At 35.0% G+C, this 18,786-nt stretch overlaps 1 protein-coding gene across 1 annotated transcript; it reads left to right on the forward strand.

The window, feature by feature from the left end:
• The first annotated feature begins 368 nt into the window (after positions 1 to 368).
• Pkc98E (Protein kinase C) lies at positions 369 to 17,046 on the forward strand. Its single transcript, XM_085189670.1, has 15 exons — positions 369 to 665; positions 845 to 977; positions 1,051 to 1,165; positions 1,908 to 1,968; positions 3,562 to 3,769; positions 4,158 to 4,189; positions 4,518 to 4,588; positions 4,883 to 5,036; positions 5,374 to 5,510; positions 6,318 to 6,390; positions 7,804 to 7,902; positions 8,398 to 8,457; positions 8,618 to 9,498; positions 9,658 to 9,756; positions 10,175 to 17,046. Exons 1-15 carry the CDS (start codon positions 569 to 571, stop codon positions 10,235 to 10,237), a joined length of 2,283 nt encoding a protein of 760 aa, XP_085045796.1. The 5' UTR covers positions 369 to 568; the 3' UTR covers positions 10,238 to 17,046.
• The last annotated feature ends 1,740 nt before the right edge of the window (positions 17,047 to 18,786 follow it).

Consider the following 18,786-nt stretch of genomic DNA (forward strand, 5'->3'; position numbering starts at 1 on the left):
AATGAATCTCTTCAGAGTATGAAGTTTAAAATGCAATGAATAAACCAAATTAAAACAATAGAAATAAAAATGTAATCACAAAATAATGTGTATAGTGTACAATATAATACTGATCTATTTAAGTTAATATTGTTATTTAGATTAAAACATTTATAAATGCTGCAAATAATATCTTTAAAATTTAATATATTTTTATAGTCAACAAAAGTTTATTTTTCTCTTTTGTCTACCAATTTATATAAATATCAAATTGTTTTAGCGTGAAATTATATTAACTTTTCATTTTAGAAGTTATAATTCAGATAACATTTAAAAAAATAAAATATATACCATAAGCAAGACAATATTTTCATAAGAATCCAATACCACATCCAATAGGAGTGAATTAGCAATCATAGACAACATAAATCTATCCATGGCGGAGCTCGTCGCTGTCAAGTCTCTATTTCTATCTGAATTATGAAGCATCTTCAATGATTGTTGGTGGATTAACGCAGAGGGAGTGATAGTGCGGCGGAGCGGCGCGGCGTTGGGGACTCGCTGTGCTGGTGCGGTGGTCGGCGGCGCCATGTTCAGCGGCACGGTGCGCGTGCGGGTGTGCGAGGCGACGGGCCTGCGGCCGACCGACTTTCAGAAACGGCACAACATGACCTTCGGGAAACCAGGTGAGTCCTGCGACGCACCCTGCGACCACGACCGCGTCCGTAACTTCCCATTATTTATGCACACAAACGCATTTCAATCAGTGTTGGTGTAGTGCGAACAAATTTTGCGCATAAAATAGGCGTTGAATGTTTACCAAAATGGGTGTTGGTATTATTTGTAAATACGCGATACGTTGCAGACGACCAGCCGATAGACCCGTACGTCTCGATCGACGCCGACGAGCATCACCTGGACAAGTCGAGCACCAAACCCAAGACCTTCGACCCCGTGTGGAACGAGTCTTTTACACATGAAGTGCACAATGTTTCCAGGTATGTCCCTTGCTAGAGTCGTACCTCTGACATTGATGTATCATGCTATTTTTGATATATTTAAATGTTGTAGCTTGGGCATCACTGTGTTCCATGATGCTGCAATTCCTCCTGATGATTTTGTTGCAAACTGCACTATTCCCTTTGAAGATCTTATGCATCGCGACAAAGATGCCACAGATTTTTGGGTAAGTTTCACAATCACAATTTAATTGTCATTTATCCAACAATTGTGAAATATTTCAAGATTTGGCTTTTCTTATCTAATCTTTGCAGTATTATAAATAGTTATAACAGTAGTAATATTTTACAAATTGTTTGTTTATTTTGATTTGATTGATAATTTTGAGTGGCTTTATCTGTGCCATTGAATTTGAAATATAATATATAATATAGTTAAAATGAAATAAACATTTATAAGTGGAATCTGAAATATGAGCATTTGCAAGAAGTATGAATTTGTCATGCCCAGCATCCTGTTTGCATCACAGTGACCTCATCTCAATAATATTGTCTTATGTGCCTGGATTGGATTCAATGAAAGTATTTTCCTGTTGTGACAATGTTGTTCCTGAAAATTTATTTAGTTTGTTATTGTTTTAATTATCAATAATTTTTAATCCTTTTTGTATAATAATGTATTTTTTTTAGAAGTTAATTAACTAGGCTTTGCTACAATAATGAAAATTAATGAAAGTATTTAGAAAGGAAATTAAAGAGATGAATTTAAATTATTTTTATTAACTAGAACAGTACAGAATTTATATTTAAAAATCAAATTTTTGAATATTAAGGGAAGATAGTTTTATTAAAAAGTTATTAAAGCAATAAAAAAAATATCTATCTGTTAATGGCCTTGACATACTTAAGATTTTTCTGACCTAAAATAATAACTGTTGTACAAGTGTTACTTACTGTGTGCGTTTGCAGGTGGATCTAGAACCTCAAGGGAAGTTACATCTCAAGATAGATTTGCAATGGAATTCTCAAGGTATTTTGTATTGTCTAAGTTATTATTAATATAGTTTTATAGTTCCATATGTATATATTGTGCGCAGGGTGAAACCATAATTCTTTATTAATAGATTGCAATTTATTAATATTTTTATTGCTCTAAAAATTTGGGCGAAAGTGGGGGTACTGTGGTGTGCAGGGTACAGCGTAAAACTGATTAGATTTTACAATATACTTTTTTTGTATTTTTCAGTTTTATGCAATCAGAACTTTTATTTCTAGCAGATGTGATGAGGGTGTTTTAATTGCTTTTTGAGTGTGTCAGTGAAGAAATATTCTCCTCTCTTAGGAACTTAAGATGTTTTTTTTTTTAAGTTGTTTTTGTTAAGTAGGCATCATTAGTGGTGCAGCAAGTTCAATAGGGTAGGTAGGCTCCAGCCTTCCCTCAGCTCCTGTATATTTATCTGTAACTGACAAGGGTTTCTTCCTTTATGGTGTTCATTTGTAATTCCTTATGTATTTCAGCATTGGTTTTGCTCTATCTGTGTGTGGCAAAATAGTTTAATTTACTTTGCATGGGAGAACAGTCGCTTTTTCTCACGACGAAAGTGACGTGTACAGATTTTCAAATTCAGTTTAGGCATAAGAATACATTGTACGGTCCCCGTTGTAGCATCTTAGAAACCATCACAGAGCCAAGTGTGCCAGTGTTAGCCTAGCTGGCCGTGTAATCGGCGTATATTGTAATAGCTACGCCATTTGTTAAATGTCTACTGTGTAGTGTGTACAGCACTGGGCCCAACACTGATCCCTTACTGAACCCTTAGGAACTGGAGCTTTCATTTCTAAGAGCTCTGATGTAGCTCGCACTTGACACAATCAGGAGATAAGACTTCATCAATTCCACATAGCTGTGGGGAAGCCAGGTCATTATTTTGTGAAGTAGGTCCACACCCTATCAAATGCTTGATGTACATCCAGAAATGCTGAGGAGCAGTACTCTTTTTCTTATCCTGTCACACACTCAGACTCGGTCTCGGTAGAGTGCCGAAACCTGAACCCAAACTGACTGATATCTGTGGGCGCAGACAGACGGTGGGCCACGTACGGTGTATTTTTGGCTGATTCGTTCCGTACCCATTAGAGAAACGCCTTGGAGTCGCTCCGTCGCTCGTTGCATATAAACCGTCAGTAGGCAGCTACAGCATAATTCTTTTTGTTGGCGTCGCAGAAAACAGCTTTGATGGTTTCCGTCTATCTTGCCCATAATGTTTGAGAAGACGAATTTTCTTTATTATTTCCTCTTAGATCATTGTGCCATTCTTCAAATAGAGTTCCTTCTCCGAAGGATAATGGTTTATTCTTTCCTATACGTTATCTCTACTGTTGTCTACTAAACTGAGGCGTCAAAAACAGACATTACTACTCCCAGCCTCTCTTGTCGTTGGTGCCCTGCCTTCTTCATATCTGGAGGTACACGAGGCATTTCAATTTTAAATGCCATCTCGTCACTTTGTGATAGCCATTTTAACCCTAGTGTATATTTATAGGGATTGCATTCGCTCGTATTTTCTTGCGCGCTTATGTGTGTCGTTTATCTCCGTACTACTCGTCGTTGTGACTTGCACAGTGAGCGTGCCGGGCGCGGGCGCAGGCGCAGGTGGCGGCGGGGGAGGCGGGGCGCGGGCGGCGCGCGGGCGCGAGTTCAAGGAGGGCGCAGGGTTCGCGCGACGGCGCGGCGCCATGCGGCGACGCGTGCACCAGGTCAACGGTCACAAGTTCATGGCCACTTTCCTGCGACAGCCCACCTTCTGCAGCCACTGCAGGGAGTTCATATGGTACTGTACCAGACAACCTACAACACTTGTCACAACTCTTAACTCACCATGACCACGTGTAAACAAACCCTAGTAGTAAAATCACAAAATATTCTTATAATATAAAAATCAATGAATTTAAGAATGAGATAACCACAGCTTCTATGCATTTACAATAAGTGACAGTACAGACAGACAGGGGAATATTACTTAAAATTTCATGTTTTTGACGTTTCAGGCATAGATTCTAGTGAATGAATTCATCAAGTAGACAAAATTCTTTAACATTTAATACAATTGAATGAAATTGCTTAATAATACCTTTTCCACAAAACCTCATACTAAATATTGTAGATGCAATTCATACGTATGTACTGATTTTTTGAAACATAATTATATGTTGCAACAGGGGCATCGGTAAACAAGGATACCAGTGCCAGGGTAAGTGTTTTAAATATTTTCAATTTTTATTTTGAACATGTAGAATTTTAAACGTTAAATAAGTTCCGTTTTAAATAATGAAAATAAATAAAATGAAAAAACTTTTTAGTATTTAAAATGGAAGCATTTACCATTCTCAGTCATAATCGACTTTTTTTAAATTGTGAAACATACTGAGAATGTTTTGATTTAAGTGTTTTGAATAAAAATAAATAGAAATTGATTAATCTGTTTCTAAACTATGTTAAAGCTATAACATTATGTTATATATTAAAAAAATATTATTTTAAATATTTTATAATTAATATATGTATGCGTGTGTGCGCAGTGTGCACGTGCGTGGTGCACAAGCGGTGCCACTCGTCCGTGGTCACCAAGTGCCCCGGCATGAAGGAGGAGGTCAGTCATGTCTTATTTCCCTTCGTTTAGCTTTAGCTTAATATGGTACAGTGTTCTATTGTAAACGTGGTTATTATGGATACAATTCCCACTCTGGACAAGAAATTAGGTACATTTTCCCTGCTCTAGTTGTAAGACAAAATGCCACTCAACAGGCGATGTCTTAAAAATTAAGTAGTGGGGTCAGATTGTCTTAAGACTGGGTTCATTCTGCCTGTACTCCGCACATAGTAGGGTAGGCAGAGAGCATCTGGGGAGCTAGCGTTACACAGTGGGTGGTGGTTGTGGTTGCAGCAAGAGGGCGGCGCGGGCGTGGTGGCGGGCGGTCAGCGCTTCAACGTGAACGTGCCGCACCGCTTCGTGGTGCACTCCTACAAGCGGTTCACCTTCTGCGACCACTGTGGCTCGCTGCTCTACGGGCTTATCAAGCAGGGTCTGCAGTGCGAGGGTACGCGTTTATTGTTTTTTCAATTTGCAAAAAAAATTCTACATATAAAAAATAGTTTTGATGTTTTGATACTTTTTTCACAAAAATATGGCTCCTTTGGATCTTTTCATCTCCCGAAATAAAATCTTTTCTTTGACAAGACAAGATTTCTTCGAATTCTATTCCTTGCCACTTTGATCGCCTTGTACGATCACTATGTGGACGGCCAGATCTTGTTCTGTCACAAAAAGATTTTCATTATGAATACCGAGGGCCGTGAAATTGGCGCTAAGTACAATAAAGCTTAAAATTGAAACGATTGTTATGTTCTTTATTAAAAATAACATTATATGTGTAGTGTGCTCCATGAACGTGCACAAGCGGTGCCAAAAGAATGTGGCCAACAACTGTGGCATCAACACCAAGATGATGGCCGAGATACTCAACCAGATGGGCATCTCACCAGACAAGAACCCACGACCCAGGGCATCTAAGGTAATATGGAAATGATTAAATTATATAGCCTGTACCTTCATCATTCAAAAGTGAAAACAATATAGCTAAAGTTATATTATAAAAATGTAATTAGAGTTCCAAAGTATGATTATAATACTTATATAGTCGGCGTGAGTGCAGAATCTTGTAACTCATTTTTTTACAATTTCTTTCGTTGTGAAAATGATTGCTTGAAGTATTTAATTGCTAGTGATGTAATGATATGGACAACTGTTGAGTTTCTTGCTGGCTCTTCTCAGCAGAATTGCCTTCCGAACCGGTGGTAGCTTTCAAAAGTGCTTGTAATAGTTTATTTGATAAAAAATATTTTGAATTTGATAAATAAGCTTTTAAAGCACGCTGGGTTGCAAAACCAGTACAATCCCCCAACTTTTAAAACGTCGTTTTTACAGTCTACTATAAAAACGTATTTTTGCATTTATAAGGTATTTCTTAAATAATTTATTTCTTCGAGTGGGAATTCAACCAACAACCTGTCGCGCTTACAGTCGCAAGCTTGTCCCCGTGCGCGACGACTGGCCCTCACAATAGCAAAATAAAGAAGCTTAAATTGTTTTAAAAAAAGTGAGATTATTAGAAAATGAAAGTGATTAAAAAATAAATATGCAAAAAAAATATGATCATTGAAAACTCTTTTACAATTATATTTTTAAAACTAACGGCTCAATCGCGGCTTCGCCCGCAAACAAGGTGGTGGTAGCGGTGGTAGAAGTTGTAGGTTCAAATCTCGCTACATTATTTTTTATGTTTTCTAAAAAAAGTATATACATACGTTTGTTTATGTAGTATCTGAACACGCCGCTGCTGGAGGGTACCCCGGAGCTGTCGGACGACAAGGATGACAAAAACGAAGACAAATGTATGTGTGCCCTTCCTAGTACTAGTTATGTGTAGTGTAGTATATAAACCTTTTTGTAGGCTCGTATTTATTATGAGTAGCGTATTCGTTTATATTTTAATGTCTTATACAGAGTGGAAATGTCAGTGCTCCTTTTACGGGAACAGCATATAGGGTAAAATATTTTAAACCTAAAGAAATTAATCAAGGTACCTCAGCAGTTTAGACGTAGGATTGTTTTCATTTCACGATGTTTATCCATACCTGTATTTTGTGTGAGGCGGTTACGCATAGATACCAATTATGTTAACGCATACTACAAAAATATTACTAAAGGTTAAACAACTTTGAACTTTGTCGCAATCCTGTGTGTGGCGGTGTCCCTGCGGATAGGATAATGTCTGCGTGACAAATGGCGTTTTATTGTACATCGATAATTTATTTTGTTTGAAAAAATAACTTTTCATTTTATAAGGCTTTTATAGAGTAATTAAAACTGTGGCCTCATTTAAAGTGGTGCTGACAAAAACACTCTGTATATTGCACTAAGGTTTTCTGTATTAAAATTTGAATCTTTAATATCAAGCTGTAGTATTTTTTTATAAATCTTGTAAGACTTCTTTTATTTAGCTTTACACTACATTTCGCGCATAATAGGCAGAGGTAATCTGGGAACCTAGTGTTAATACACTCTGTTTTCGTTAACAGACTTCTGTTGCCCACCTATAATAAAATAAATAACATAAGTTAGTATACTGTTTGGATAATGGTCAATGGGAAAAGATTCAATAACTGCTAGGTTCCAATTTGAATACAGATTTGAGTAAGTTGTATGTAGCTTTATTTATATTATGCCATATATTCACCCGCTTCATGTTTAGTATATTTTGAGTGTATATTATTATTTGAAAATACTTGTTTGTGTTTATTAAATTTTAAACAGAAGTTTCTGTTTCATTATTAATTTTACTCTTTTTATTTTAATAGTTCTGTGTGTGTGTGTGTGAAGATTTTGTTTTTGTTTGTTTCTACATTCTGCTAGTACATATAAATCTTGTAAACAAAAAAGTCCAGAATAAATAGATTAGGGAAACTAAGTTAAATTAAAAATTCCATGTAAAAGTCTATAAACATACATAGAACTGATTACTGAGTTACATGTTTATATCTCACAATTCATTAAAATTTTATTGACACACTCAACAAGTCTATGAGTAATAATAAATTTCTTTCTGAATCAGCTCCTTACATTCCAAATGTACTCGTAAATAAAGGAATGAAACTCAATTTTTCATCTATTGTAAATATAGATTAAGAAATAAATTACAGTAGTATAATGATAACACAACATACTCGTACATAGATACGTTATAACACAAGAAATGAAAAACAAGACAGTTAATAATTAATATTAATAATGTAAATTGTGATTAGTGATCGAGTTCGAAGGGGATGATGCCATAACGGGGGGTGGGGGAGCCCCCTACAGCCCCCAGTGGGCGGAGCTTCAGGACATATTCACTTGTTATGAAGGTTTTTTTATGTTGTCTCATACATACATGCTTCGGTGTTGGGGTGTTGCTTGTGTTTTGTGTTGTGTGTGGGTTTGTTAGCAATTGTATTGATGTTTTGGTTGGCAATATAGATTTTTTGGAAATAATTTTTATATAGGGATGAAATAATATAAGTGTTGAAGTAAGTTGATATTATTTTGTTAATATATTTGTTATTTGTTATATGATATTATTTTGTTATTAGCATGAGGAATGTATCTTTATTTATTTATTTATACTTTGTTGTACACAAACAGAAAGAAAACAAAGTTACAATTAAAAAATTACTAATAAATTATTAATTAACTTTACTTTTTCTTTAATAAATATTATTATTTGTTCTTTAATTTTTAATAATCGTATATAAAAGAAATTAACGTTTTCATGCCTCAATGTGTAATGCTATAAATATAAAGAATATGCATTTTTTGCTTGTTTGTTTGCCTGTTTGTATATTTATAATGTGCTCGTTTAGGTACGAAGACGCCGTGGCGATCGCACTGGGACGACCTGCAGGATATATTTGGTTACCAAGGTTCATTTATGTTTATTTTTTTATAATTTTATTCTTTTATCTTTTTTATTATGAGGATTATTTTAATATACTTTCAATAGTTAGTGAATTCTATTTAAATTATTTTGTTGGTTATATATTAAATTTGATTGTTTTATTTGTTTTCGGGTGCGCGGTGCAGGCGGCGCGGAAGGCGGCGGCGGGCACAAGCCGGCGCTGGAGGACTTCACTTTCCTCAAGGTGCTGGGCAAGGGCTCTTTCGGCAAAGTAATGCTGGCGGAGCGCCGCGGCACCGACGAGGTGTTCGCGGTGAAGGTGCTGAAGAAGGACGCCATCGTGCAGGACGACGATGTAGAGTGCACGCTGACGGAGCGCCGCGTGCTGGCGCTGGCGGCGCGCCACCCCTTCCTCACGGCGCTGCACTGCGCCTTCCAGACGCCCGAGCGCCTGTTCTTCGTCATGGAGTATGTGGAGGGCGGCGACCTCATGTTCCAGATACAGCGCGCACGTAAATTCGACGAGCCGCGCGCGCGCTTCTACGCCGCCGAGGTCACCCTCGCGCTCACCTTCTTGCACGCGCACGGCGTCGTGTACCGCGACCTCAAGCTGGACAATATTCTGCTGGACGCCGACGGCCATTGCAAGCTGGCCGACTTTGGCATGTGCAAGGAGGGCATCCTTGACGGTGCCACCACGGCCACCTTCTGCGGCACGCCCGACTACATCGCGCCCGAGATCTTGCAGGAGCTGGAGTATGGTCCGTCCGTGGACTGGTGGGCGCTAGGCGTGCTGCTGTACGAGATGCTGGCCGGGCAGCCGCCCTTTGAGGCGGACAACGAGGACGAGCTGTTCGAGTCCATCCTACACGACGACGTGCTGTACCCGGTGTGGCTGAGCCGGGAGGCGGTGGGCATCCTGAAGGGGTTCATGACGAAGGCCCCGGCGCGGCGCCTGGGGGTGTCCGGGGGATCGCAGGGCATTCGCGTGCACGCCTTCTTCCGCGACGTGGATTGGGACGCACTGCAGGCGCGCCGCGTGCGCCCGCCCTTCCGCCCCAAGGTGGTGAGTGCACTTACTACTTCTTAATATATATTTTTTCTGAGAACCATGTGTAATATTCCCTGACTGTCGCAACGGGTCATTTTCGTTCTCTATTTTAATTTGTAATTCTTGTAACAATGATTTCTGTTTAATGAGTGAATGTAATTGTATCGTATACAGAAGTCGCGTCGCGAGGCGGCCAACTTCGACGCGGAGTTCACGAAGGAGGAGCCGTGCCTCACGCCTGTGCCGCCCGACGTTCTGCGCGCCATTAACCAGGTACCCTACTCTATACATCATACAAACTCTTCTTCTTTCTGCCTTCCTTCTCAAATTACTCCACTCTGCGCGGTCTTTAGCGTCCTCGGTGGTTGGAACATTGGCTCTCATATCCTCCATCACGACGACCAACCAGCGCTTCCTTAGGCGTCCGGGAGGTCTCATTCCAGGGACTGATATAGCAAGGCAATTGCATCCGACATAGTCACAGCGGCGGGCGCGAAACGTGGCTAACCATCTCAGGCGACGCTCTTGGAGCTTATCCGCTACGTCCAAGATGAATCCTTTCTTATGTATGCGTATACATCATTCAAACTATCAATTTTCATGTTTATAAACTTTTCTAAATATTGCAATTATATAAATATAGTTAAATAATAAACATTTTATAAACCATTTTTATCATTTATTATTCCAGGAGGAATTCAAAGGGTTTTCGTTCGTGAACAAGGACTTCAACCCGGCGCCGCCTCAGCCGTGAGCGCCTCCACCTCACCACCTGGATCTTATTACCGATATTACTCATATTACCGCGGTAATACCAACACTTCTACACTTCTGTTACTTGACTACTACGTTACGCCCGATGAGGCCATAAGTATATATACAGTGTAAACTCCATATAACGTCACTAAGGGTTCTCGTTGCATAGGGAGATGATGAGATCAATATTATTTTTTATTATCGTATTATTTTTTAATTAAGTATACCATTTGTAAGTAACAAATATTATAAATAGTAATTATATCGCTTTCTAAATATAATTTGTCATTTTTTGTGACGTATTTTGCTGCACAATTGTTTAATGTATGTATTTGTACACTTATTCTATTCATGTGTTGGTAAGTGAGTAAGTGCTAGAAAATATCATATAAAAGCGCACACATTAGAAATAATGATATGTTGTCGTTATTGAGTGGATCATTGTGTGGGGAAATATACAAAAAAAATATCAAAGACTAGTAAATCCTACACTTCAGTGAGATTGACGTCAAATGAAGGAATGTTATATAGGGTTTACACTGTATATACTTAATTGTATGAAAACATTCTCGCTGATATCTTAGCATTTTGAATATTCTAGTCGTCCTTGTATTCTATATTTCTTTCGTAGAAATAAAAAAAGATTATTTTTTATTTTATAAATTCTAAGTATTAATTAAATAGCTATATGTAATGTGTCGGCTTAACGATTTGTTTCTATAGTGTTGGATACACGAGTATTATTCCTTTTTGGATGTCTGTCTGTAGCTTTATAGCGACATTGGTATTTATACATAGATACGTTAGCGTCATAGATTATGTAGCGATTTTAAAATAATTTCCTATAATTATCTCAAATATTATTTACTTATTATTTACGCTTTAAATATGTATTTTTGTTTATGATATTCAGAAATGAACCTATGTAATTGTTATTTGTGTTATATTTGTATGTATGTTTATAAATACGAATGTTGTTCATCTTTCCTCATACAGTACCAGATAGAAATATATATTACAGTACGAGCGACGAGTCGTGGCCGCTGCGCAGATTTATTTAGGATTTGGCTTACTTTTAATTTATTCTCGATTTTCCTAAGTGAACAATGCGCAAGCGTTCAGAAAGTCTAAACGCAAACGAGACCATTGAACTCGCCTGTAATAAGATATTTGACGGTTTTTAATCAAATTTGAAACATTTGTAGTATAGTGTATTCACAATGATGATTCTCTAACGATGTAAGAGATGAGTTTAAAATTGAGTACCTTATTACACACAAACTGCTGATTTGTTAAATCTATAAGATGCTAACAGCCTCTGGCAACTTCTTGGATGTATCTTAAGAGGTGCGTGTTCGAATCCCGTTACGTTTAGTGTGGCATAACACTTGTTAAAAAAGATCTGAGTATCGATCTGATTATATACCAAATATAGGAAAATTAAAAAGAATTATCATTTATAGTAAAGAGAGGAAATGTAATCCTTGTCTGTAAACCCCACGCTGGTTGGGGTTGTTCTGATTAATACCTTTGTTAAGGTGCTTAACTCGTGTCGCTGTTGCGTATAGCTCAGTAGTCGGTTCCTAGACGAGGCGCGGTGGTAGTCGGTTGCTTCCGTTTTGATTGTCCAAACGTCACAAATCAAATATTACGTTTTTAAAGTTTTATATTATTATCTTTTAAATATATATATTTCGTCATAATTTATGATCTTGGATATATTTATTTGTTTTTCTTATACGGTTAACATAAATGTAATGAAATATCGATTTTGCATAATAAAAGATAATAAACGCAAACAAAACACGACGATGGAAAAAGCGCCGGCTCATCGGTTAGGTTCCGCTTCTAGTCCGCGACAAGTATGACGCACAGTGCGGGTTCACTTCCGTCCCGGCAATATCCCACGACCGATGTTGATCTGTCTAACTGAAACTGCCTAACTAAATAATATGTGTGTCACTTGTAACTAGCTAAACTTATTATTATTGAATAATTTAGTTTACCAAATATACGCTAAGACTAGGGAGACTATTGGCGGCCATTTTGTAAACGCAACAAAATGGCCACCAAGCGACTAGGATAGGTGCCGTTGTGGGATATTGACGGGATCATTTCAGTACAAATGTCGCTTACTTCTCATGAGATTATATTCATGTTGTGTATGTGTGTGCGTGGATTTTTTGAACTTACGTTTATCACACGTTGACTACTTAACGAAATGTATTATTATTTACTTTCGAACGTAATTCAAAAAATGTACACCAACAAGTTATATTTAATATGATTTACAACATTCGAGCCGTCTCGATTGTTTTATATATTTACTACGTCGTTAATCGAGTCGTGTTGACTCATTGCGTTTTTAGTATTATTTATAATTTACGAATCAATACCAAAGTTTATATATAAATAGATTATATTACGTAAGAGTACACTAGTTGCTAAGTGTATGCACCGATTATCGTAGGAGCTTCGAGAACAAATCTATATTGCGTTGTTCAAAACAATCATTATGAGATATATTTATTATCGATTTTTATTACTTTACACGAAAATCGATTCGACTAGTCAACTGTCGTACGATAGTCGGAGTGTAGGGAATTAATATTTCGTTCAATTTATACGTTGAATAAAAAAGCCACAAATGTAATGCTTTATGTAGTTGTTAGTGTTATAAAAATAAATTAATAAAATATTAAATATAATTAAAAGTAAATCCGGCTAACGACGTAAAAACTAAATGATCGATCCATCTTTAAAATAGATTTTTCTGTTATATTTGTACGATTTATTAGACAACAGTCAAACTTTTATGAATTTATAATTTGATAAGTCCAAAGTCTATATCGCTAATATAAGTGAAGTCACCTAATATCACAACTGCAAGAATTTGGAGATGCTTTTTTATTTTTGAAATTAACAAATATTCTTAGCTAACCATTGAGTGTTTTGTTTAATATTTTTTGAGTATTTTAGTGTTATTTGTCTGTTGAGTCGTTTAGATAGTAGGTCTATGACATAGCCTAAGTCGGTTTAGATATTCCACAGATGAGAACTAATAATATAATAATAATAAATTATTTCAAATTATTCCTTTTAGCATTAATTGAATTAAATTGAATCTTCAGTTATCTAGTCTCACGCGGCCGATAAATGAATGAATGAAATACGAACGGTTATTACTATTATTATCTGTGATAGATAACGCTATGTTTACATTGTTTCTTATATATCCGTTGTTTCTTAATAGAATGGCGTAATGATTTAGATGAAATAGAAAGTTCTAGGGCCAGTGAGACTACAGTACGTCACCCAGTGTCACATTGCAATAGGTAATTCTAGTAATATATAGTAAATATGTATTAAAAAATACTTAGTTGAATATTTTTAATGCAATCATTCATTATAATAGTTACATAGACGGAAAGAGTAGTGATGTGACATTAAGTTTCTTCTGTTTGTGTGAGTATATAATGCTTAGTGGTTACGTGTGTTAGATGTTGCGTGTCTGTGTGTGTACGTCACAGTAACAGATATATATATATATTTACTCTTTATTAATTGTTTTATCACACAATAGTGCAATACTTACTAAATATAATTATTATCCATTTAAATTGATTTTGTGTAAGTTTAGTTTTCTAAAAGCTAATCCGTTTGCAACCGAACCGGTAACGTCACATCCATTCATTTATTTTGCATATTTAATATTAGTTATTCTAAATTTAATGATTACTTCTCGCATAATAAATCTCAGTGCTTGAAAATTGTCGATATATTCGAATCATAGTTTTTCTATATTTTATATGACTATATATATATATTTTTTGTTTTGTATTAAGAAATAATAGTATTATTTTAAGTAGAACAATCTTTGAGATCATTAGTTGAGTGAGCATAATTTATTCATTACAATAATACTATTCTAGCGTCCGAATGAAACTCGGTCCGATTTTTTATATTTTTTTTTTACAAATTTACAATATTTTGTCGTATTTTGTACGAAAACGTATGCCACATTATATGTTTTGAAAAATATTTTATGCTTATTTTTCAAATAAGATTCTATTAATCTTTATTGCTATGTAATAATTGTTTTAAGAGTATTTTTTATTTACATTAGGCGATATTTTACCAAAATTATTATTGTAGTTATCGTTTAAGATGGTGAATTTTAAATGAGATTGGATTTATTGTTATTTTTTGGACTTATTGTTATGTAAAGATTAAAACTTTTCATTGTATAAAAAATGTTTGTGCAATACAATCAAAGTGTAAGAAAACTATAGTAACAAGAGATTTATGTACAGAGATATATTTACATAGAGTGTGAAACACACGCACAACTCTTAGGTTGTTTTTGCTACAATAATTAAGATTTGAATAGAATGACCTGCCTCGTTATTTTCTTCCACTTGACAGTAGTGTACAATTATATATATATATATATATATCTAAATATCTAAAATATGATATGACTCTGAGTTAACAGGAAGTACCATGTAGCTTTTGATTTTTGATTTTTTTTTTAGCTTTTAATTTGGACGGCTGTATTTTTTGATTGCGCTGGCTTAGAAGTTTAATTTTTTCACACTTCCTAGATATGAGTATTATATAAATTTTAGTTTGATTCTAACGTGCAGGTCCAGGCGTTCCTGAGGAAAATGATCTTGATTGACGGACGGACAACAAAGTGATCCTATAAGGGTTCCGTTTTTTCTTTCGAGGTACGGAACCCTAAAAATATTGTTTATTATTTTAATGGGACTGCCGTGGTGCCCCAGCGGTACAGTAAACGCGACGTTTGTGAGTTCGATCCCCAGTCGGAGAAATGATTTATTTTCATTTCCTCGCTCTGGTAGACAAAGCGCGGCGTTGAATTCCGCAACACAACATAAAATGTCTGCAAATTAACACTAAATTTATTCTGCCTATATTTATATATATTTGCGGAATGTACATCGTGCGTGGAGCTTAATAACTTTTTTTATTAATTTTAAATTTGAATATTTACTCATTTACATAATTTTATATATTTTTCGAAAGTGTTGTTTTGGGAAAAGTACAAAATATCTAAAGCAACATTGCCGAGATTGTGCCAAATACTTCCTCAGAGTGTTTTCTACCTACTGCTTGTTTATACCTGACGTTGTTTGTTCTTTATAATTTGTCTAATTATGTAATGTATGAGATTATATTGTACTTGAAGCTTTAATGGAATTTTGTGTTTTTTTTTTATTATTCATACTTTTTTAAGTAGAAATAATTTAATAGATTTTGTTTTATTGAATCTAAACTATGTTTGAATTATTAACATAATTGTATTTTTAATTGATTTAACACAAATATTGTTGAAAAACTTTTTTCTTTAAATCTAAATATTCTAGTAATCCCACAAAGTCACTACCTCAGTAGAATACAAGAGGAATAGAGGCTCCTGTGACTAAAAAAATATTAGTACTTAACTTTTTGAGGTTATAAGTAAAATTAATGTTATCCTTTCGTGCCATAACGTTGTGACATGTTCTGTTTGTGTTATGTATCGATGAATGTGTTTTTTTATAAAAACAGATGAAACTTGTTTTATTTTTATTAAGTTTAAAAATTATATATATTGCAAATATTATATGCTACCTTGCACGGGTCTTTTACCTAAGAATTTATTAATGATTCGCAGGTTCGAATCCTGTAGTAGGTTTTTTGTTTAATTACTTATTTTTTTGCAAATAGAAGCTTAAATGTTCTGTAAATTTATAGATTTTGCTTTTATAGTCAGTCCGAGTAGACAACCTATTTATATACAAAATAAGGGTCCGAATGTTACAATGACTATGTCCTACATTCTTTAGAATTTAATTTGTCTAAAATACAACCGACAGGTATAGGTCGACGGTCTAGTATGTTTTATTGTCTAAAATAAAAAGTGCGTTATTTGAAACTCTTTACAATACAAATTTAAATTAACGCTTACTTTTGATTTTAATGTTATTTTATGTATTCAGATATTTAAGGGGACTATTTTAAACCACGTTTTTATAATGTGTGAATACTGATCTGCGCAATTCTACAGAATGTACGACATATAGAAATAATGAGAAATTCTATTTGAGTTATAATTTTAAAAATCTCTACATAAAACATATAATACGTACGTTGTGAAATGAAATGTGTATGTCTGTTGTTTTGTAATCAGTTTTTATTAAATGTTTATATGATAAATATATTTTATGCTTCAAAATGTAAGCCAAAGATGTTTGTTTGTACAGTTATTAGTCGGTCTTGCCACCGTTTGCCGCCATTCTTCTACATGTATAGGATAATTCATGTTTTTTAATTATTATATATAACTATGTAATAAATATATAGATATATTGTTTGGTTACCGCCGCGCGAGGTCCCCTCGGAACCCACACCCACCTACCCACTACACACAGCTGGTAGAATCTCTGTTGTCTTGTAAGATGAAAAAATATGTAATGCTTTATTTTATTATTCTTGTTGTCGGTTGTAACACGAGTGCACCTCGCGCGTTATATTATAGTAATTGTATGTTGTGTTAATTAATTGTAGCTAACACGAGGACAGGGGGAGCGAAGGGGAAGTGGCGGGGTTCATAGGGAATACCCCCTCTTTTCTATTCCCCCCTTGTATATTTGTTGTTTGTTCACTGATCACACTAGGACACATTAGCTGGGTAAATTAATTATATATACATAATTATATATATATTATATAATATAGTTTTATGATGAAATAAAATATGTATATGTAATCCTACATGTCTATTAAATTGATGAAAATAGATTCGTATCGCGTCCATTTTTTTTTGTATACGCTTTGGTAAGCGTTATTTATTTTTTAATATTTTGACTATTAATTTCGTGTTTGATTGCATAATATGATAATTATAGGTTCGAATCCTATTAAATAAATACTAAAATATGTTTTTGGACTGAACATGATTTATCTAAATCAGTTCCGACTTCCACATGATACTATTAATGAATACTATTATATATATATATATATATATATATATATATATATATATATATATAATAGTATATATATATAGTAATAGTATGTGTATATATATATATATATATATATATATATATATATATATATATATAATTCCTCAACCATATATTATTATTATTTGAAATAATAAAAATAATCACATTTTTAATTTGTCAAGAAATAAAACGCTTTTTTAGGTTGTTTAAGATGTTGACTTTGTCATTTAGATGTTATTGGCACTTCGCGGTCTATTAGCGAAAAATAACGCAACTTATTAGTATGAATTGAAACTTTTAAAATAACTAAACCGAAGCTTGCAAAGCAATAAAATAACCCTCTCCCTTTCCTGTTTCCTAACGCGCATGTCAACGTGCTCATTAAGGAAGTCTAGATACGCTATGGTAGGTGGACTGTGGTGGTGTGGAGGACGAGGGGATCTCAGTGTTACGACACTACATTCCCCAATGCCGTTACCACTCATTATTCGAGACTTCATGTTGAGTGACCCGTTACCAGAGCGATATCGACAAATTAATTCATTCTCTCGGGTGGGAATTAAACCCACACCTTCAACGTCGCGTTTTCAGTAAGACACTCTTATATTTGTATTTCAGTTTCTGAATATTTTCGTGTTCCGCTAGGAGCCTCCTTGTTTAAATATAGGCGGCGCAAATGTAACTCACGGTAAGTTAGTGTAGCGGTCTGGAGGTACGGCGGTGTACCGTTTCGTTAGTTACTTTACTTGTAGGTTCATGCTTTATCCTGCACATAGAAGTGTGGTAGAAGGGAGCTGGGGTGCCTAGTGTTATACAATCAATAATCCTAGTGTTATATAAAAATAATACAATCTGTCTCCGGTTTGCATCGAATTTTAGTGCATTGCGTGTTGAGTTGGAGAATTCAACAGATCTCACACATGAAATATAAATAAATAATAATTCATTTCCCCGAGTGAGAGTCAAACCCATCATCATCAACGTCACGATTACAGTCACACGCTTGTGCCCTGAGCCACTACGGCCTTCGTTTCACAATCATTCCTAAATGCCACGTACAGCGGTCAGTTCAATTTTATTATATAAATAGATCAAATATAATTCTCTACATTTTGTATACTCCGTTTCTCTACTCACAGATAAACAAAAGACAAAAATTATATAAGCTTTTAATGCGATTGTTAGCCCGAAAAATAACTACTTTAGAAAGTTTTAGTCGCGAAACGTCACCGGGACGTATATGGGTCATACACAAATCGTGACCTACATGTGTACGAAAAAAAAATGAAATATTTGTTCAAAATCACTCTCATTTAATTCTTATAGATTAACCTAATACAGGAAAAATATGAGACCAGATCATTATTGGTTTTCGAGAAAGATACTCGACGCATAATTTTTTTGATGACCACAGAACGGACACAGTTCTACAGAAAAGTATAAAGTATTAGTGCTACATGTATTTGATTGGTTTCCTACTTCTAATAATAATCGTATTGGTTAATAACGACCTTGATTACAATATGAC

This window comes from Heliconius melpomene, chromosome 8 (assembly GCF_056956725.1).
Source record: "Heliconius melpomene rosina isolate 202511_hmr_F chromosome 8, ASM5695672v1, whole genome shotgun sequence".
NCBI classification, from domain to species: domain Eukaryota; kingdom Metazoa; phylum Arthropoda; class Insecta; order Lepidoptera; family Nymphalidae; genus Heliconius; species Heliconius melpomene.